Raw genomic sequence first — 23,362 nt, 5'->3', positions numbered from 1 at the left:
ATGATCTTTGGATGTTTTCACTCACGAGACTCCCAGTTACACAACAAATATTCATTTTATTTTTATATCCAAAATACCTCCGTTTGTTTGTCGCGTTATGTTCAGAAATCCACAGGAAAGAGCGGTCACGACAACGCAGACGTATATTCCAAATAATATCCATAACGTCCACAGAAACATGTCAAACGTTTTTTATAATCAATCCTCAGGTTGTTTTTAAAATATATATTCGCTAATATATCAACCGGGAGTGTAGGTTTTTCAATAGGACAGGGAGAAACAATGGCCGCTTTACTCTGTTGCGCAAAAGTCACTCTGAGAGCCCCCACCTATCCACCTATCCACGCAATGTGATCTTTCTCGTTCATTTTTCAAAATAAAAGCCTGAAACCCTGTCGAAAGACTGTTGACAACTTAGGGAAGCCATAGAAAAAAGAATCTGGTTGATATCCCTTTAAATGGAGGATAGGCATGCATAGGAACAGATAGGTTTCAAAATAAGAGGCACTTCCTGATTGGATTTTCCTCAGGTTTTCGCCTGCGATATCAGTTCTGTTTTACTCACAGACAATATTTTGTCAATTTTGGAAACTTTAGAGTGTTTTCTATCCTAATCTGACAATTATATGCATATTATAGTTTCTGGGGCTGAGAAATAGGCAGTTTCAAATGGGTACGTTTTTTAGCCAAAAACTAAAATACTGCCCCCTACACGCAAAGGTTAACGGCATCTGCCTGAAAACTGCCGACAGTACATGTAAACTGCTTGCAAACTTACCAAACCGACTCAATTCTTTTTGAGTTTGATCATTCATAATAAACTGAGGCAGATTCGCAACTCACACTCTAGTCGAATGAGTCGAAAGAGGAGAAATCGGCACCAAAACATCCCTTAGAAATATTCCACTAGCAATCAGCTTGCCCACCAAATTGACCCTTTTCATGAACACAACCACAGCTTTGTTCATTCTGGATGCGGAATGTATAAATTCAGCTCCTACCTGTTCGGCGACCGCGAGCAGAACCTCCTCCACCTTAACTCCATTCTAAGGAATACACCTGAATCCATGCCGTAATGGCAGGGTCTACTCCTCGCTAGGCTGCGAAGCCATAGAGTACACCACACTGTTCAAACCATAGGAAACTAAAACTATCTCCTCTTCCTGCCTATCTTTGAAAAAAAGCCAGTGGGTATCGCTGGTGTGTTAAATCTCCACCATAGAAAATAGAAATTGAAAGCAAAGACCAAGGAAATAATCAAGAAAATGGTCAGGACAGAGCCCCTCATACGGCCTCTCAACAACAAAACACTCCCAGCATGCCCTAGAGAGAGCCATTTAGCAGCCATTTAGCAGTGTTGAGATGAGAGACTCACTTAGCAGAGGAGATGACCACAGAGTTTTGGTCAGCATTGAGGATCTTGGTGAGATGGGCAGCTACCGAGTCTTCATAGGCTGAGATCTGGAACTGAGGACACGTAAGAAGGGGATACGTCATAATGACCATAAAACTAAGCACGGTCAGAGGGAAACTGTTAAGATTATAAATCACCCCAAAATCCCAACGTGGCATCCAGACACTAACTTCAACTTCCTTCAAACTGCACACAGAGACATAAAAATGATATCCCATCTGAATTTGGGTAAGTAGAAAAAGGGCTTCGTTGTCAAAATGTCGCACAATCCTCAAAAATGTTTCAGATGAGCGTGTACCTGGTCATGGTCAGTGTCGTCGGGCGTGACAGGCCCACTGTGTTTGGAAAGGATCTTAATTTCGTAGGTCATGATGCTCCAGCGGTCCAACATTTTGGTGCTGGCCCGCTCCAGTTTCTCCAGGATCTGGGGCAGCTGCGTGTCATCATCACACGACGGGCCCCAGCCCAGCACCCGCGCCAGGTCATTCCCAGTACCCAGGGGGAGAACTCCCAGCTGGCACTGGAGACAGACAGAGAGGGGTACGGGGAAAGAGAGAGAGAGAGAGAGAGAGAGGGGGTAAGTGTATGGTGGAGCTGGGAGGGGGGCTCTGTGTGTGAGGCAAGAAGGGCGGGTAGTTACATGTGTATTTATATGTGTGCGTGTATTTATGTGTGTGTGTTTATTTATGTGTGTGTGTGTGTGTATGTATTTATTTATGTGTGTGTGTGTATGTATTTGTGTGTGTATGTATGTGTGTGTGTATTTATGTGTGTGTGTATTTATGTGTGTGTGTATTTATGTGTGTGTGTGTGTGTGCATCTATGTGTGTGTGTGTATTCACATGTGTGTGTTTATTTATGTGTGTGTGTGTATTCACATGTGTGCGTTTATTTATGTGTGTGTGTGTGTGTGTGTGTGTGTGTGTATGTATGTGTGTGTGTGTGTGTGTGTATTTACATGTATTTATGTGTTTAGAAGCCTTTACATTTACACACACAGTACATAGATTGTTCTATTGTGTTATTGACTGTACTTTGTCCATGTGTAACTCTGTGTTGTTGTTTTTGTCACACTGCTTTGCTTTATCTTGGCCAGGTTGCATATATAAATGAGAACTTATTCTCAACTGGCATTCCCGGTTAAATAATGGTGAAATAATATTGTAAAAAAATGTCTGTGTATTTTTACATTTTTATATACAGTATATATATTTATTTAACCAGGTAGGCCAGTTGAGGACAAGTACTCATTTACAACTGCGACCTGGCCAAGATAAAGCAAAGCAGTGTGACACAGACAACAACACAGAGTTACACATGGAGTAAACAATAAACAAGCCAATAACATAATAAACAAGTCAATGACACAGTAGAAAAAAAAGACAGTCTATATACAGTGTGTGCAAAAGGCATGAGGAGGTAAGGCAATAAATAGGCCATAGGAGCGAATAGTTACAATTTAGCAGATTAACACTGGAGCGATAAATGAGCAGATGATGATGTGCAAGTAGAAATACTGGTGTGCAAAAGAGCAGAAAAGTAAATAAAAACAGTATGGGGATGAGGTAGGTAGATTGGGTGGGCGTGTATCTATGTGTGTGCATGGATTTATGTGTGTGTATTAATGGTTGTGTGTGTGTGTGTGTTTAAGTAAAATTCAATTAAATCAAACGTTATTTGTCACATGGTGCTGGCATATGCACAGATCAAATACACCCCTGGAACTCTGATTAAGACCTTCACATGTCCTAATCATTCTAAAGGTTGCTCAGAAAACCAGGTGCTTTAATCAGGCAGATGCTTACTTCGATTATGACCTGACGCCGATTAAGAAAAGCAGAGTAAAGTGTTCATATGACTAATGCCATACTCTGAACAGGCAGTTAACCCACATGACTAATGCCATACTCTGAACAGGCAGTTAACCCACATGACTAATGCCATACTCTGAACAGGCAGTTAACCCACATGACTAATGCCATACTCTGAACAGGCAGTTAACCCACATGACAAATGCCATACTCTGAACAGACAGTTAACCCACATGACTAATGTCATACTCTGAACAGGCAGTTAACCCACATGACTAATGCCATACTCTGAACAGGCAGTTAACCCACATGACTAATGCCATACTCTGAACAGGCAGTTAACCCACATGACTAATGCCATACTCTCAACAGACAGTTAACCCACATGACTAATGCCATACTCTGAACAGGCAGTTAACCCACATGACTAATGCCATACTCTGAACAGGCAGTTAACCCACATGACTAATGCCATACTCTGAACAGGCAGTTAACCCACATGACTAATGCCATACTCTGAACAGGCAGTTAACCCACATGACGAATGCCATACTCTGAACAGGCAGTTAACCCACATGACTAATGCCATACTCTGAACAGGCAGTTAACCCACATGACTAATGCCAGACTCTGAACAGGCAGTTAAACCACATGACTAATGCCATACTCTGAACAGGCAGTTAACCCTTCATGACTAATGCCATACTCTGAACAGGCAGTTAACCCACATGACTAATGCCATACTCTGAACAGGCAGTTAACCCACATGACTAATGCCATACTGTGAACAGGCAGTTAACCCACATGACTAATGCCATACTCTGAACAGGCAGTTAACCCACATGACTAATGCCATACTCTGAACAGGCAGTTAACCCTTCATGACTAATGCCATACTCTGAACAGGCAGTTAACCCACATGACTAATGCCATACTCTGAACAGGCAATTAACCCACATGACTAATGCCATACTCTGAACAGACAGTTAACCCACATGACTAATGCCATACTCTGAACAGGCAGTTAACCCACATGACTAATGCCATACTCTGAACAGGCAGTTAACCCTTCATGACTAATGCCATACTCTGAACAGGCAGTTAACCCACATGACTACTGCCATACTCTGAACAGGCAGTTAACCCACATGACTAATGCCATACTCTGAACAGGCAGTTAACCCACATGACTAATGCCATACTCTGAACAGGCAGTTATCCCACATGACTAATGCCATACTCTGAACAGGCAGTTAACCCTTCATGACTAATGCCATACTCTGAACAGACAGTTAACCCACATGACTAATGCCATACTCTGAACAGGCAGTTAACCCACATGACTAATGCCATACTCTGAACAGGCAGTTAACCCTTCATGACTAATGCCATACTCTGAACAGGCAGTTAACCCACATGACTAATGCCATACTCTGAACAGGCAATTAACCCACATGACTAATGCCATACTCTGAACAGACAGTTAACCCACATGACTAATGCCATACTCTGAACAGGCAGTTAACCCACATGACTAATGCCATACTCTGAACAGGCAGTTAACCCTTCATGACTAATGCCATACTCTGAACAGGCAGTTAACCCACATGACTACTGCCATACTCTGAACAGGCAGTTAACCCTTCATGACTAATGCCATACTCTGAACAGGCAGTTAACCCACATGACTAATGCCATACTCTGAACAGGCAGTTAACCCTTCATGACTAATGCCATACTCTGAACAGGCAGTTAACCCACATGACTAATGCCATACTCTGAACAGGCAGTTAACCCACATGACTAATGCCATACTCTGAACAGGCAGTTAACCCTTCATGACTAATGCCATACTCTGAACAGGCAGTTAACCCACATGACTAATGCCATACTCTGAACAGGCAATTAACCCACATGACTAATGCCATACTCTGAACAGACAGTTAACCCACATGACTAATGCCATACTCTGAACAGGCAGTTAACCCACATGACTAATGCCATACTCTGAACAGGCAGTTAACCCTTCATGACTAATGCCATACTCTGAACAGGCAGTTAACCCACATGACTAATGCCATACTCTGAACAGGCAGTTAACCCTTCATGACTAATGCCATACTCTGAACAGGCAGTTAACCCACATGACTAATGCCATACTCTGAACAGGCAGTTAACCCTTCATGACTAATGCCATACTCTGAACAGGCAGTTAACCCACATGACTAATGCCATACTCTGAACAGGCAGTTAACCCTTCATGACTAATGCCATACTCTGAACAGACAGTTAACCCACATGACTAATGCCATACTCTGAACAGACAGTTAACCCACATGACTAATGCCATACTCTGAACAGGCAGTTAACCCACTGTTCCCAGGCCGCCATTGAAAATAAGAATTTGTTCTTAACTGACTTGCCTAGTTAAATAAATAAATAAATAAAGAATCCTCGGCCTTCTGCCGTAATCTCTTTAATATGAAATGATCAGTGTGCATGTACAGATATAGGTTCTCCACTGCATGAAATGCAATTGAGCTTTGTGATTTACATAAATTCACTGAAAACTCGTACTAACACGCGGTTACATTAAGATTATATTATATTAATATTACACTTTTAATATAGACCACTTTTGTCCAGTTAATAGCCATAACCACTGATCAAGCAACATTATGGACTAAACGTTCAAATCCTGTTGCTGCAGAATTATTTTGCTGTGACAATACTGGTCAAATTAAGATCCTACATCTGTAAACATACTCAGCATGTGTATGTTGTGTCTCACCTGTTTGTGGAGGTTGAGTTTGTCTATCTCGGAGAGGACCCAGCCTACACTCCCATCCCCTCCGCACACCAGGATCCGGAAGTTATCGAACTTCTGGAAGAGACGCAGCCTGGAACACACAGAGGAATGGTCATAGTGTCACAGTAAAGCGTAAATCTGTGTTCTGGCCCAATTAGGTTATCAACCAGGGACCCTCTGCACTCAACACAGCCTTCTAATCAACCGCACTACCAATACCATGGTCTGGTTTGAGCCACAGACACTGTCTACTTCTTGGTCTCAGGAAGGGTTCATTCACAAGCACAATGAATGCTACTAGTGCACAGCTAACCAGCTAGCGATGTCACATGGTCTCCATTAGCAGGAGCAAACCAAGGTGGCTCACCCTAGATGTGGTCCTCCGTTGACCAGGTCAAACACCTGAGCAGGGTTGAGGAGCTGCTTGAAACGTCGGAGGAATTTAACCCCTTGGTTGTCTCCGCTCTTGGAATTGACAAAGACCAGCAGAGGACTGGCGCAGGACGGGGGACAGGTGGCCTTCCAGAAGCCTGAACACAAAAACACAAAAAAACAGCTATTACATTAATTAATTAATTAATGAATGGATGGATTAGTGAAGGAATTAATGAATGGGTGGATGGATGGATGGATGGATTAGTGAAGGAATTAATGAATGGATGGATGGATGGATGGATGGACCTGTGCTCAAATATTAACAGTACTAGCCCATTATAGTACAAATTATTATTTTTTAAATTGCAACCCTATTATAGTTCAAAATGATCTGATAACTGGAACTATTGTAGAATCGGAATCAGAATCGGTTAAACGTAGAACTGTTCATCTCTAGCAAATGTATCACTTCGTTTATCACCATCACTGTCAAACCGAAGAAAAGATGTGTTAACAATGCCAGTATCTAGACTCTGATTCCTGTCAAAGTGACTAATGGGAAGAGATGTGAGAAGATGGACAGGTGAAAAGAAGAGAGAGATTCTGCTGTCTGCTAGCTTCTGTACTGGGAGTGTCCGTTAAGTAATGTATCAAAATGCCCACACACTGCTACATTAAAGCATCAACGTGTGTGTTTAGGCATCGTCAAACTGAGTCAGGTTGGGCACATGTATGTGGCATGAGAGAGAGAGAGAGAGAGGAGAGAGAGAGAGAGTGTGTGTGTGTGTGTGTGTGTGTGCAGGAAAGGGAAGGGATGGTGACATTCCCCTTGGGCCCTGTCCTCCACACTCTCATTGTCTCATTCTTCTCTCTGCTCCCTCTTTTTTTCTGTCATTATTTTCTCCTCCATCCTCCACATCTCGTTGCTCTCTCTCTCTCTTTCCCCCTCTTTCTCTCTCTCTCTCTCCCTCTCTCTCTCTCTCTCTCTCTCTCTCTCTCTCTCTCTATCCCTCCTCCCTTTAATCCCCCTCTCCATCCTCCACATCTCGTTGCCTCTCTTCTCTCTCTGTCTCTCTCTCTCTCTCTGTCTCTCTCTCTCTCCCTCCTCCCTTTAATCCCCCTCTCCATCCTCCACATCTCGTTGCCTCTCTCTCTCTCTCTCTCTCTCTCTCTCTCTCTCTCTCTCATCTTCTCTTTCTCTGATCTTGTCAGCAGCGGAGCAGAGATGGGAGAGATGAAGAGGGGGAAGTGGAGGGAGAAAGTCACAACGTTCCAGCACGTGCCACAGTCCGCCAGCTGCCAATTAGATTAGAGCTCTCTCAAGCCTGTACTGGGGAAGGGGCAATCCTGGCACAAAGGGGGAGGGGCGGATGGACCGGGGAGCTTGAGAGAATGGAAGAGAGTGAGAGAAATATATTTAGAAGACAGAGGAGAGGAAAAGATGGAGGGGGAGAGACATGGGGAGAGAAGGGAGGGAGACATGGGGAGATATGGAGAGAAAGAGGGGAGGGAACAGAGAGAGAGTGGGGGGAGTAGAGGGAGGAGTACCGTTTTCCTAGCTCAAACTCCTCTCAAAACACCATGATTGTGTAATAAAGCCATGGAAAGTAATGCATCTATCCTGAAATCTGGTGTCTGGATGGTGTTGGATTGTAAACCCAATGTAAGTAACACACAGAAAGTGTTTCAAAACAGAAAAGAGGTACTCTGAAAACACCCAAAGTGGTTCTTCAATATGAATATGATTGTTTTTATGGGGATTATGTACATGCAAAAGGCAGCATCAGAAGAGTCTCTCATACATTCAATGATTAAAGGATGCAAATGGTTTACGACATAAATATTGATTGATAAAAACGTTTCTGTGGATTTCTGTTGTTGTTTGAATTCCACCCCAAATTTTTGTCTCACTTTATTTAGAAAGATTTGTGCGAATATGACTGGTGGCTTTAAAGCCTCTCAATGGTCAACACAAAGCATCAGCGATCCAGGGTTTATACATGTCATTGGGACGTTTGAAAGGGTCCCGAGGACGTGGATATTTGCCTGCAATATACAATGGCACAGCACTGGGCTCAAACTCACCAGACTCTGAGCCAGAGAACACTGCTTAGACGACCGCACCATCGCAGTTCACCGTTTTCAAGCAAGTGTAACAGTATAACTTTAGACCGTCCCCTCGCCCCTACTCGGGCGCAAACCAGGGACCCTCTGCACACATCAACAACAGTCACCCACGAAGCATCGTTACCCATCCCTCCACAAAAGCCGCGGCCCTTGCAGAGCAAGGGGAACCACTACTTCAAGGTCTCAGAGCAAGTGACGTCACCGATTGAAATGCTATTTAGCGCGCACCACCGCTGACTAGCTAGCCGTTTCACATCCGTTACACAAGCATGGAGAGTACTTGATGATACTTAATGGAAACAGCCTTATTAACCCTGTAACCACGTGGAATTATACCTGTAACCATGAGGAATTAACCCTGTAACCATGAGGAATTAACTCTGTAACCACGTGGAATTATACCTGTAACCATGAGGAATTAACCCTGTAACCATGAGGAATTAACTCTGTAACCACGTGGAATTAACCCTGTAACCATGAGGAATTAACCCTGTAACCATGAGAAATTAACCCTGTAACCATGAGGAATTAACCCTGTAACCACACGGAATTAACCCCTTAACCACGTGTAATTAACCCAGTAACCACACATTAAATGAACCCTTTAACCATGTGGAATTAACCCTGTAACCATGTGGAATTAACCCTGTAACCATGTGGACTTAACCCTGTAACCATGTGGAATTAACCCTGTCACCATGTGGAATTAAGCCTGTAACCATGTGGACTTAACCCTGTAACCATGTGGAATTAAACCTGTAACCATGTGGAATTAACCCTGTAACCATGTGGAATTAACCCTGTAACCATGTGGAATTAACCCTGTAACCATGTGGAATTAACCCTGTAACCATGTGGAATTAACCCTGTAACCACACAAAATGAATGAGTCGATTCCAAAGTGAAACTATGAGATGAGGTTGGTTACATCACACCATGTCATGTTTCAGAACAGGATAACGTGTTTCAGTACTCCAGCAGAGTGAAGGTTGTCTCCTTCAAGTTTTTGGTGTTACAAAACACTTCATTTTAACAGGGTAGTTAGTGTGAACCAGACTACTAGTTAGCCGACACAATCAGCCTCTCCCCTACTCTGTTTGTGTGTGTGTGCGTGAGAGAGCGTGTGTGTGTGTGTGTGCGTGCTTGCGTGTGTGTTTGCTCCAGCCTGAAATAGCTCTTTTATACATCTGTTAATAAAACACCCACTCACAATTTCCTGGCACACACAAGCATACACACACACACACACACACACACACACGGGTGGGAGCAAACAAGTTGTGTGTGGGTGTGTGTGTGTGTGGGTGTTTGTGTGTGTGTGCGTACGTGTGTGTTTGTGTGTGTGTGTGTACGTGTGTGTTTGTGTGTGTGTGTGTGCGTACGGGTGTGTGTATGTGTGTGTGTGTGCGTGCGTACGTGTGTGTGTATGTGTGTGTGTGCACGTGTGTTTGTGCGTGTGTATGTGCGTGTGTGCGTACGTGTGTGTGTATGTGTGTGTGCGTGTGTATGTGCGTGTGTGCGTACGTGTGTGTATGTGTGTGTGTGCGTGTGTTTGTGCGTGTGCATGTGCGTGTGTGCGTACGTGTGTGTATGTGTGTGTGTGCGTGTGTTTGTGCGTGTGTTTGTGCGTGTGTTTGTGCGTGTGTACCGTCAGAGTCGATACTGTTGAGGGCAGTAGGAGGGATGACAGAGACTTTACACTGGCCCAGCGGACATTTCCTGGGGTACAGGTCCATACACACTGTGTGTACCTAGAATAACACAGAGAGATGGTGTTACTACACACACACACACACACACACACGCTCTCACACACACACACACACACACACACACACACAAACACACACACACACACCATGGCTTTGCACCAGAGACAGCGCCAGTCCTGCAGTCGGAGCACGCTGCCACAGGTCTTGTCACACACACACACACGCTCACACACACACACACACACACACACACACACACACACACACACGCTCACACACACACACACACACACCATGGCTTTGCACCAGAGACAGCGCCAGTCCTGCAGTCGGAGCACGCTGCCACAGGTCTTGTCAAACACACACACACACACGCTCACACACACACACACACACACACACACGCTCACACACACACGCTCACACACACACACACCATGGCTTTGCACCAGAGACAGCGCCAGTCCTGCAGTCGGAGCACGCTGCCACAGGTCTTGTCACACACACGCTCACACACACACACACACACACACACACACACACACACACGCTCACACACACACACACACACACCATGGCTTTGCACCAGAGACAGCGCCAGTCCTGCAGTCGGAGCACGCTGCCACAGGTCTTGTCACACACAGCACACTTGGCACTAACAGGCAGGTTTCCCTCCAGCCACTGGTGGGGCATGGCGATCTACAGGACAGAGACGACAGAGAGTCAGTCAGGTACAACATACAGTAGTATATCACTATAGAAATATATGATTACATTTTCTACCTTCTTACTCTATCCTTCGCTCACACACAGATACACACATACACAAGCATGTACACATTTATTACAATGACATTTGAGTCATTTAGCAGACACTCAGATTCTCCAGAGCAACTGACAGGACCGGGTGCATATATTTTGCGCACGCACACACACACACACACATACACACACACACACACAGTTACCCCATCCTCGTCCTCGATGATGTCTTTGCCTATAGAGGCCAGTGTGGTCCATTTGCAGTTGTTGGTGGCCCTGACGGCACACCGCTTGTGAGCTTTGAATTTACACACTGTAAGACAAAACAACAACAACAAACACACCTGGTTAGTCAACAACAACAACAACAACAACATGGTGCATCATGCTCTACACTCCAGTGAGCGAAGCTGATGAGAGAGGTTTCACCCCAGAATGAAACACAGCCTGATAAACAGAGAGCTGTTCGGTGATGGGTGAGTTACTAGCCACACACACTGTTTTTCATTCCCCAGCTCTAGCACGGCCTGAAGAGTGAGTCTAAAGGCGCAGCGAGAGCGCTAACTGTTCCGGTGACTGGGCTTCATCCTAAGCCTGCTCTGTCAGACTCTCTGCCATTCTGCCTAAGGCCTGTGTGTAACAGACAAAGGGAAGATAGACCTAGAGGACCAGAGCCAATCCACTTACCTCTATTTTCTACCATAACCAAATGTGTCTGTGTGTGTGTGTGTGTGTGTGTGTGTGTGTGTGTGTGTGTGTGTGTGTGTGTGTGTGTGTGTGTGTGTGTGCATGCGTGCGTGCGTGTGTCTGTGTGCATGCGTGTGTGCGTGCTCAGTACATGCACATGCACAGTATACACAGATACTGTCCTAGACTAAAGGATTACGGTGTTAAAGCCCTAGCTAATCCCTCTGCAACCACCATCAGGTTAACACACTGATCCCTCTGCAACCAACATCAGGTTAACACACCACCATCAGGTTAACACACTGATCCCTCTGCAACCACCATCAGGTTAACACACTGATCACTCTGCAACCACCATCAGGTTAACACACTGATCACTCTGCAACCACCATCAGGTTAACACACCACCATCAGGTTAACACACTGATCCCTCTGCAACCACCATCAGGTTAACACACTGATCACTCTGCAACCACCATCAGGTTAACACACCACCATCAGGTTAACACACTGATCACTCTGCAACCACCATCAGGTTAACACACCACCATCAGGTTAACACACCCCCATCAGGTTAACACACTGATCACTCTGCAACCACCATCAGGTTAACACACCACCATCAGGTTAACACACTGATCCCTCTGCAACCACCATCAGGTTAACACACCAACATCAGGTTAACACACTGATCACTCTGCAACCACCATCAGGTTAACACACTGATCACCCTGCAACCACCAGCAGGTTAACACACTGATCACTCTGCAACCACCATCAGGTTAACACACCACCATCAGGTTAACACACCACCAGCAGGTTAACACACTGATCACTCTGCAACCACCATCAGGTTAACACACCACCATCAGGTTAACACACCACCAGCAGGTTAACACACTGATCACTCCGCAACCACCATCAGGTTAACACACCACCATCAGGTTAACACGCTGATCCCTCTGCAACCACCATCAGGTTAACACACTGATCACTCTGCAACCACCAGCAGGTTAACACACTGATCACTCTGCAACCACCATCAGGTTAACACACCACCATCAGGTTAACACACCACCATCAGGTTAACACGCTGATCCCTCTGCAACCACCATCAGGTTAACACACCACCATCAGGTTAACACACCACCATCAGGTTAACACGCTGATCCCTCTGCAACCACCATCAGGTTAACACACCACCATCAGGTTAACACACCACCATCAGGTTAACACGCTGATCCCTCTGCAACCACCATCAGGTTAACACACCACCATCAGGTTAACACACCACCATCAGGTTAACACGCTGATCCCTCTGCAACCACCATCAGGTTAACACACTGATACTGTTACACTACCAGGGTTACACTTTATTTGACCTTTTAGCAGGGAAAACAATACCAATGAATTAATCAAACAGCTTTTTTTGGGGAGGGGGGGGTGTTAAAATAGCCCACAATGGATCAATGGTGTTGAAATCATTCATCTAAGTACCAGAGAGTGCCTATTGTAACCCCACGACCAAATAAGGCACATTTTGGAATTCACTGCATTTAAATACATCTCCACTCACATAATAGGGAATGGAAGTGTCAGAGGCATGGAGCATGCAGTCTGGATCCCTGTCACAGGCCCCCAGGCCGCTCAAAACAATGAGCTGTAAAACCCCAGGTGAGAGAGAGACTGTAACCCACTGTAACCTCTGCATATATACAGTACAGTCTATATATGACGGCCGACCTTGAGTGGCTTTGCATAAGAATGAACTAAAATGTAAATGCAGAAGGAATACTTGATATCTGGCCACTGGTGGAGTGTGTATATTCATTATAGATGAGGAGGCACTTAACAACCAAACATGAAAAATGACTGGACTTGGAAAGTTCCATTGTCGAAAACAACACTCAGATAAGGACACACGCACACGTACAGGCACGTACTGACATGCAAACACACACACACACACACACACACACCGGGAAACCAAGACTAATTGGCCAGCGCCACTCCTTGCCATTGGCAGACAGTGATAAACAGTATTGTGTCCTCTTAATGTTACTAAATGTTGACTAAATGTTCACTAACAGGATTTAGAGTTACATTAGGGAAACATCGATTGCAGACGGATATGAGATGTTTTTTTTTCATAGAGATCAGTTCCGTGGTTTCAGACTGTTTGTAGCCAGAGGATAGCTGGTGTGTGTGGGGCACTCATCAATCCCTATTGATCGTCCGGAGCAGGAAATCAAAGTGAAACAGAAGCATCTCTGATTGCTGTGAAACTGTCTGTCTAGCTGTTCTCACCACTTAAAGCCTCTCTTTCTCATTCTTTTGTTTCTCTGTGTTTCATAATTTGTCTTCAATTCACTGAATGTGCATTCGGTAAGTATTGCGACCCCACATTTTGTTACGTTACAGCCTTATTCTAAAATGGCTTCAGTTAAAACATTTCCTCATCAATCCACACACAATACCCCATAATGACAAAGTGGAAACAGGTTTGTAGAAATGTTTGCAATTGTATAAAAAATAAAAAATAGAAATACCTTACCTAAGTATTCAAACCGTGTGCTATGAGACTCAAAATTGAGCTCAGGTATATCCTATTTCCTTTAATCATCCTTGAGATGTTTCTACAACTTGATTGGAGTCCACCTGTGGTAAATTAAATTGATTGGACATGATTTAGAAAGGCACACACCTGTCTATATAAGATCCTACAGTTGACAGTGCATGTCAGAGAATAAACCAAGCCATGAGGTTGGCGGAATTGTCAGTAGAGCTCAGAGACAGGATTGTGTTGAGGCACAGATCTGGGGAAGGGTACCAAAAAGGTTCTGCAGCATTGAAGGTCCCCAAGAACACAGTGGCCTCCATCATTCTTAGATGGAAGAAGTTTGGAACCACCAAGATTCTTACTAGATCTGTCTGCCATGCCAAACTGAGCAATGGGGGAAGAAGGGCCTTGGTCAGAGCTCCAGAGTTCCTCTGTGAAGATAGGAGAACCATTGAAAAAGGACAACCATCTCTGCAGCACTCTACCAATCAGGCCTTTATGGTACAGTAGTCAGACAGAAGCCACTCCTCAGGAAAAGGCACATGACAGACAGCTTGGAGTTTGCCAAAAGGACTCTCAAACATTGAGAAGAAAGATTCTCTGGTCTGATGAAACCAAGATTGAACTCTTTGGCCTAAATGCCAAGCGTCACGTCTGGAGGAAATCTGGCATCACCCCAATGGTGAAGCATGGTGGTGGCAGCGTCATGCTGTGGGGATGTTTTTCAGTGGCAGGGATTTGGAGACTAGTCAGGATCGACGAAAAGATGAATGGAGCGAATTACAGAGAGATCCTTGACGAAAACCTGCTCCAGAATACTCAGGAATTCAGACTGGGGAGAAGGTTCACCGTCCAACAGAACAACGACCATAAGCACAAAGCTAAGACAACGCAGGAGTGACTTCGGGACGGTGAATGTCTCTGAATGTCCTTGAGTGGCCCAGCCAGAGAGCGAACTTGAACCCGATCAAACATCTCTGGTGAGACCTGAAAATAGCCGTGCAGGGACGCTCCCCATCCAACCTGACAGAACTTGAGAGGATCTGCAGAGAAGAATGGGAGAAACTCCCCAAATAAAGGTGTGTCGAGCTTGTAGCGTCATAGTCAAGAAAACCTGAGGCTGTAATCGCTGCCAAAGGTGCTTCAACAAAGTACTGAGTAAAGGGTCTGAATACTTATGTAAATGTTATATTTCCATTTGGGGGGGGGTATTTGCAAATATTTTGCTTTGTCATTATGGGGTATCGTGTGTAGATTGATGAGAAAAAAACGATTTAATCGATTTTAGAATAAGGCTGTAACGTAACAAAATGTGTCAAATTCAAGGGGTCTGAATGCTTTCTGAATGCAATGTTTATACAAGAGTATGTGGACACCACTTCAAATTAGTGGACTTGGCTATTTAAGCCACACACATTGCTGACAGGTGTCCAACATCGAGCATACAGCCATACAATCTCCATAGACACACATCATCAGTAGCATGGCCTTAATGAAGAGCACAGCGACTTTGAACATGGCACGTCATAGGATGCCACATTTCCAACAAGTCAGTTCTTCAAATGTTAGAGCTGCGCCGGGTCAACTGTAAGTGCTGTTATTGTGAAGTGGAAATGTCTTGGAGCAACAATGGCTCAGCCGCGAAGTGGTAGGCCACACAAGCCCACAGAACTGGACTGCTGAGTGCTACAGCGCAGTGCTACAGTGCTACAGCGCTACAGCACTCACTATCGAGTTGCAAACTGCCTCTGGAAACAAGAACTGTTCGTCGGGAGCTTCATGAAATGGGTTTCCATGGCCAAGCAGCCGCACACAAGCCTAAGAACACCATCTGCGATGCCAAGCGTTGGCTGGAGTGGTGTAAAGCTCGCCACCATTGGACTCTAGAGCAGTGGAAACGCATTCTCTGGAGTGATGAATCATACTTCACCATCTGGCAGTTCAATCGACAAATCTGGGTTTGGTGGATGCCTTAAGGACACTACCTGCCCCGATGCATAGTGCCAACGATTGGTGGAGGAGGAATATGGTCTGGGGCTGTTTTTCATGGTTCGGTCAAGGCCCCTTAGTTCTTGTGAAGGGAACTCTTCAGGCTACAGCATACAGATCATTCTGTGCTTCCAACTTTTAGAGCGTTGGAGTAGTAACCGAAAGGTTGCAAGATTGAATCCCCGAGCTGACAAGTTAAAAATCTGTCGTTCTGCCCCTGAACAGGCAGTTAACCCACTGTTCCTAGGCCGTCATTGAAAACAAGAATTTGTTCATAACTGACTTGCCTAGTTAAATGAAGGTAAAATAAAAATGATCAATTGAAAGACAGATTGGCACATGGTCCAATGTCCCAAAAAGGAGACTAAAAGAGCCAAAGTAATGTTCATTACAATAGCTTGCTACTACTCAGAACCCGAGCCATATGAGTACTGCAACCTATGTATCTATCCAGTCATTCTTTATTGAAGCCACAACAATGTAATCAGAATTAATTAGAAGGAGCTAATGATCGATACCCTAGACGAAGCTAATTCAATATCTGGACCTTGAAGCCAGTTTAACTTCTGATTTTCATTCTTCCACTCTAATGAAGGACTGATTTAGACCTGGGACACCAAGTCGGTACAATTAATGATCAGATAAAACAGCAGTACTCCAGACCAGACTTCCAGGATCGGATTTTAATACCCCTGCCCTAGACCCAAGACCGGATTTGTTTTTTTGTAGTGGAAAACTTCCTGCAATTTGTCATACTATTCACATTGTGTAGATTCAGAGCTAATTTCCTATAATTCTACACATTTTGCCATGAGCAGAGAGAAAAATGTTCTCATCTCAAGCTATTGTTCACATCTAATGCTAAGATAACATTTAACAGTTTTCAAGCTAATCTCCTGCTATTCTACACGTATTCTATTGAGGCTGAGAGAAATTGATAAAAATGTTATGGAAATTTCCGGCAATTCTACATATTTGCCATTGCTTATGACAGCCCCTCCCCCCCAAAAAGAAGGAGGTTGGGGTAAGAAGGCCAACCCTTCGTCTGATCTGGAGAGCTACTGGGTGTATAGGCTTTGGTTTCAACACTACTCTCACTAGCTAATCAAGGTCCTGATGAGCAGCTGATTAAAATAGCAGATTCAGATGTCTGTTAGAGCAGTGCTGGAGCGAAAGTGTGCGGAAGAAGGAGGGTTGGCCCGTCCTGGTTCAGACAGTCAGGTTGCAGAGGAGACTGGAACAATGGGGGGTTGATATACTGCAGTAATGAGAGGTTGTGTCAGAGAAGGAGAGTTAGCTCTCTCTTTCTCTCCCTCCCAACCTCTGTCAAGCTCTCTCTGCCTCTCTCTCTTGTTTTCTCCTCTCCATCTCTCTGCCTCTCTCCCACCCCTCTCTCTCGCTCTGACTAGCTCTCTCTGCCTCTCTCTCTTGCTCTCTCTCCTCTCCATCTCTCTGCCTCTCTCCTACCCCTCTCTCTCGCTCTCTGTCTAGCTCTCTCTGCCTCTCTCGCTTGTTTTCTCCTCTCCATCTCTCTGCCTCTCTCCCACCCCTCTCTCGCTCTCTGTCTAGCTCTCTCTGCCTCTCTCTCTTGTTTTCTCCTCTCCATCTCTCTGCCTCTCTCCCACCCCTCTCTCTCGCTCTCTGTCTAGCTCTCTCTGCCTCTCCCACCCATCTCTCACACACACACACTGCCTCTCAATATTACAACTATGTTTTTCCCCTAACAGTAACAGGGGCTCCTGAGTGGAGCAGCGGTCTAAGGCACTGCATCTCAGTGCAAGAGGTGTCACTACAGCCCCTTGTTCAAATCCAGGCTGTATCACATCCGGCCGTGATTGGGAGTCCCATAGGGTGGCGCACAATTGGCACAGTATCGTTTGGTTGGGGTAGGCCGTCATTGTAAATAAAAATGTATTCTTTACTAGCTTGCCTAGTAAAATAAAAAATGACAGACGGTATATGATTTGTTCGAATGTTAAATCAAAACTACAGGGACAGGTGTGGGAATGACGCAACTTGTCCACACCTCGGCTGTGAAGGAAGTGTAACCAACGTACCAATACTATTTATGCATCAGACAACCATAATGAACACCATCTGTATATTCCTCTCATGCTAATTAGCATAGCCTGTGTGTGTGTGTGTGTGTGTGTGTGTGTGTGTGTGTGTCTACCGTAGACATTGTGAGTCTAACGTTCCACATCATCTGGAACCATTAAGCATGAATTAACACATACACTCACACACCACACACACAGCCATAAAAGCCTTTGAAGAGCCTTCAAAGAGGAAGCCCTTCATTTTAGGGCAATTAATGGGTTATCATTAGCCTCTCACACTAGGCTAGCCAGCAGAGAGGACACTACACACTAGACTAGCCAGCAGAGAGGTCACGACATATCGTAAGCTCTTCTCAACCCACACCTCACTTCTCCAGCCAATACACCAATCGCCTATCATTCAGCTCCAGCACTGCCCTACTATTCTTAATCGATCCGAATTGAAATAATATCATAAAGTGGTATTGACTGCATAGTTAAATTGAACAGTCCCCAACCCAGCTCTACTAAGAGCTCATAGTCCTACTTCCTGGATGGGTTAGCCTGGTTGTGACCTTATACTCCACAGGGAGGAAATAGAAATAAGTAAGTCTGTCCTATTCCCCATCGTACAGCCCTGTTAACACTATATCCCCCCTCCACCTCTCCAGGAATGATTCAAACTACCACGGCCCAGGAGGGACATACAGCACTAAGGAAACCACCACAGCCCAGGAGGGACACACAGCACTAAGGAAACTACCACAGCCCAGGAGGGACACACAGCACTAAGGAAACCACCACAGCCCAGGAGGGACACACAGCACTAAGGAAACTACCACAGCCCAGGAGGGACACACAGCACTAAGGAAACTACCACAGCCCAGGAGGGACACACAGCACTAAGGAAACCACCACAGCCCAGGAGGGACACACAGCACTAAGGAAACTACCACGGCCCAGGAGGGACACACAGCACTAAGGAAACCACCACAACCCAGGAAGGGCACACAGCACTAAGGAAACTACCACAGCCCAGGAGGGACACACAGCACTAAGGAAACCACCACAGCCCAGGAGGGACACACAGCACTAAGGAAACCACCACAGCCCAGGAGGGACACACAGCACTAGGGAAACCACCACAGCCCAGGAAGGGCACACAGCACTAAGGAAACTACCACAGCCCAGGAGGGACACACAGCACTAAGGAAACCACCACAGCCCAGGAGGGACACACAGCACTAAGGAAACCACCACAACCCAGGAGGAACACACAGCACTAAGGAAACCACCACAGCCCAGGAGGGACACACAGCACTAAGGAAACCACCACAGCCCAGGAGGGACACACAGCACTAAGGAAACTACCACGGCCCAGGAGGGACACACAGCATTAAGGGAAAACACAGAAGACAGCATCCTCTCCTTAATGAGGAGACAGAGAGATAAATGAGGAGGAGAGGTGTTAGGAGAGATAAAACAGAGATGTGAGTGTGTGTGTGTGTCTTACCTTCACAGGACAGGCCGTGGGAGGTGACGCCAGAGAGGCTGTCCCTACAGACGTTACAGAAGGTGGGCCGTGCGTGGGAGCAGGCATACCAGTTGTGCATCCCTGAGAAATGTTCCACATTAAACTGTGCTGTCTGACAAACGAGAGGTTAAGTCAGGTTGGCAACACCAGGATAGACAGTCAGGTACTTTACTTCAAACATTAGGTTCCGTTTTGCTCACATTAAGAAACACACACTGACCAAAGTAATCGTAACATTCCGAATAGACAAATGGCACAATTGACCCTAACATTTTTAAGAGATGGTGTGGCACAGATAACCGTCACTTTAAATAGATGGAAAGGTACATTATCCAAAGGCGATTCCACATCTAGTAAACATTGATTGCATGTTCACATTGTTTACTTAAACTGAGACACAGTTATATAAATTGTTAACATAAATTGCATTGCAGCGTTCACCATACAATGTTTTTGGACAGTTCAGTGGTGTTTTAGGTGAGCAACATAGAACCTATACACACATTTTACACATTATACAGCATTTGAAGAGATTACTTGACATTTTCTCACTTCTTTATAGAAGACTTTTACAATGCATAGGAGACATATTTGACCATAAATCATATCATATCATACCACACACACGCACACGCACACCTACGCACGCACGCACACACACACACACGCACACATGCACACGCACGTACGCACACACACACACGCACACATGCACACGCACGTACGCACGCACGCACACACGCACACATGCACGCGCACGTACGCACGCACGCACGCACACACACGCACACGCACGTACGCACGCACGCACACACACACACACACACACACACACATGCACACGCACGTACGCACACACACACACACACACATGCACGCACGCACACACACACACACATGCACACGCACGTACGCACGCACACACACACACGCACACATGCACACGCACGTACGCACGCACGCACACATACACACGCACACATGCACACGCACCTACGCACACACACACACGCACACATGCACACGCACGTACGCACGCACGCACACACACACACACACACACACACACACACACACACACCTACGCATGCACGCACACACACACACGCACACATGCACACATACTTACGCACGCACGCACACACACACACACACGCACACACACACCATCTATCCATCCCTATTAGAATGGGAACCTATGGTTTCAACATGGGAGTATAGTTTCCTGAACCTCTAGTTCTATCAATTCTATACTCTGTAGCTCAGCGGTGCATTGCAGTGGAGAGGAAAGAGGGCAGAGATGGAAACAATCTTATATCATCTGTCTTTCCCAAATGAAAGGCATTAATATGCAATGCTGGCACTGTACAATATACACTGTATCTGCCTGGAGACAAACGCTGCAGTCAACCAATATCAACAGTTATATCTGTTTCTGGTCGCGGCAAAACACAACAAACGGCAACGCTGTTGAAAACATCCTGAGAAGATAATACATTATTATTCAGCATGAATATCTAACAGCCACTCTTATCTTCCTGTTGTAAAAAAGATCATTGGGTTCGTGATGGAGTGATGTGAGGGACTATTTAGTGCCGAGCTCTGTTTCCTGGTGAGTTCTAAGACACCCAGAGAGTAAGACACTAGGCAGTTAAAAATCTGTCAAACCTTTCCGTTTAGACAACACCGCCTGGTGTTATGTTTGTGTGTGTGTGTGTGTGTGTGTGTGTGTGTGTGTGGGACTTCTCTGAGTGTGACACTGTGTGTGTGTCTCCTGTGAGCTGGGCTTCCACCACCACCCTCAATGGGTGAAATAGATGTTCCAGTCCACTGCACGCTACAGAACATGCAACCTACTGCTCACACTACACTACCCTGCTACTCACACTACAGTACCCTGCTACTCACACTACACTACCATGCTACTCACACTACACTACCCTGCTACTCACACTACACTACCCTGCTACTCACACTACACTACCCTGCTACTCACACTACACTACCCTGGTACTCACACTACACTACCCTGCTACTCACACTACACTACCCTGCTAATCACACTACACTACCCTGCTACTCACACTACACTACCTACCCTGCTACTCACACTACACTACCCTGCTACTCACACTACACTACCCTGCTACTCACACTACACTACCCTGCTACTCACACTACACTACCCTGCTACTCACACTACACTACCCTGCTACTCACACTACACTACCCTGCTGCTCACACACCTTCAACAGAAACAACAGAAACAGAAATATCTGCACTCTTAACTGACATAGTAAGACAACTCCTTCCCCCTCTCTCCATGCCTTGTCTCTCCATACCACCTGTCCCCTTCTCCCTCTTCTCTCCTTCCCCCTCTCTCTCCTTCCCCCTCTCTCCATGCCTTGTCTCTCCATACCACCTGTCCCCTTCTCCCTCTTCTCTCCTTCCCCCTCTCTCTCCTTCCCCCTCTCTCCATGCCTTGTCTCTCCATACCACCTGTCCCCTTCTCCCTCTTCTCTCCTTCCCCCTCTTCTCTCCTTCCCCCTCTCTCTCCTTCCCCCTCTCTCCATGCCTTGTCTCTCCATACCACCTGTCCCCTTCTCCCTCGTCTCTCCATCCCCCTCTCTCCATGCCTCGTCTCTCCTTCCCCCTCTCTCCATGCCTCCTGTCTCCATGTCTCCTCTCTCATTCTCTGCTTCTTTCTCTCTCACTCTCAAAAGCTCACACAGGCAGTGGATCTGTTGCTATAGAGAACAGAGAATGGATCTGGTCTTACCTCGTAATGCTCTCGGGACTGGACGGACTTCAGCGAGCTGATCCAGTCCTCCATCTCTTTCCTGTTTTCTGCGCAGAGGATGAGCCTGCGGAACGGAGTGATCACCTGGATGGATAGAGAGACAGAGAGGGAAAATGAGTGTACTGTCCTCTCCTCTGCCTGCTCTGCCTCTGAGCTGATGGGAGATCCGCTCTCCGTCTTTAAAAGAGAACGAGCCCCCACCCTCCCTCGCTCTCTTTCTCAGCCCTCTCAAATATTTCCTCACTCTCTCCCTCATCACTTATTCACCCTCCCCTACCCACCCCTCTTCTCTCTCTCTCTCTCTCTCTCTCTCTGTCTGCCCCCTAACACTCCCTCTGTTTTGAGTATGATGCGAGGTGACAGGCTGAGCCTTGGTAAAGGCTGATAGCCCATCACCCCACTTCCTCCTCCTCTCTTCCTTCGCTCTGTCCCTCTCTCCGCGCTGAGGGAGGAAAGGAGAGCCTCCCAGGGGACACACAGACAGAAAGGCACAACCCTTTAGACACACCGACAGAAAGACATAACAGACAAAAAGACATAAAAGACAGAAAGACATGAGACAGAAATACATGAGACAGAAAGACAAAACAGACAGAAAGACATGAGACAGAAATACATGAGACAAAGACATGACAGACAGAAAGACATGAAACAGAAAGACAAAATAGACAGAAAGACATGAGACAGAAATACATGAGACAGAAAGACAAAACAGACAGAAAGACATGAGACAGAAATACATG

At 45.8% G+C, this 23,362-nt stretch overlaps 1 protein-coding gene across 4 annotated transcripts in view; it reads right to left on the bottom strand.

Annotated features, from left to right (window-relative positions):
• The window catches only part of LOC109905228 (diacylglycerol kinase eta-like), a 118,108-nt gene that overhangs the window by 45,238 nt on the left and 49,508 nt on the right, over positions 1 to 23,362 (bottom strand). For all 4 annotated transcript variants that reach the window (XM_031800827.1, XM_031800833.1, XM_031800830.1 and 1 more), the window contains exons 4-12: positions 22,599 to 22,703; positions 19,799 to 19,931; positions 11,217 to 11,323; positions 10,822 to 10,947; positions 10,185 to 10,287; positions 6,402 to 6,564; positions 6,017 to 6,125; positions 1,713 to 1,934; positions 1,376 to 1,467 (exon numbers count right to left, since the gene is read on the bottom strand). In XM_031800827.1, coding sequence (XP_031656687.1) covers positions 1,376 to 1,467; positions 1,713 to 1,934; positions 6,017 to 6,125; positions 6,402 to 6,564; positions 10,185 to 10,287; positions 10,822 to 10,947; positions 11,217 to 11,323; positions 19,799 to 19,931; positions 22,599 to 22,703 — 1,160 coding nt within the window. The remainder of the gene's footprint in view (positions 1 to 1,375; positions 1,468 to 1,712; positions 1,935 to 6,016; positions 6,126 to 6,401; positions 6,565 to 10,184; positions 10,288 to 10,821; positions 10,948 to 11,216; positions 11,324 to 19,798; positions 19,932 to 22,598; positions 22,704 to 23,362) is intronic.

Source organism: Oncorhynchus kisutch, linkage group LG2 (assembly GCF_002021735.2).
Source record: "Oncorhynchus kisutch isolate 150728-3 linkage group LG2, Okis_V2, whole genome shotgun sequence".
Classification (NCBI taxonomy): Eukaryota; Metazoa; Chordata; class Actinopteri; order Salmoniformes; family Salmonidae; genus Oncorhynchus; species Oncorhynchus kisutch.
The sequence above is the reverse complement of the archived record's forward strand: the minus strand, read 5'-3'. Positions and strand labels throughout refer to the sequence as shown.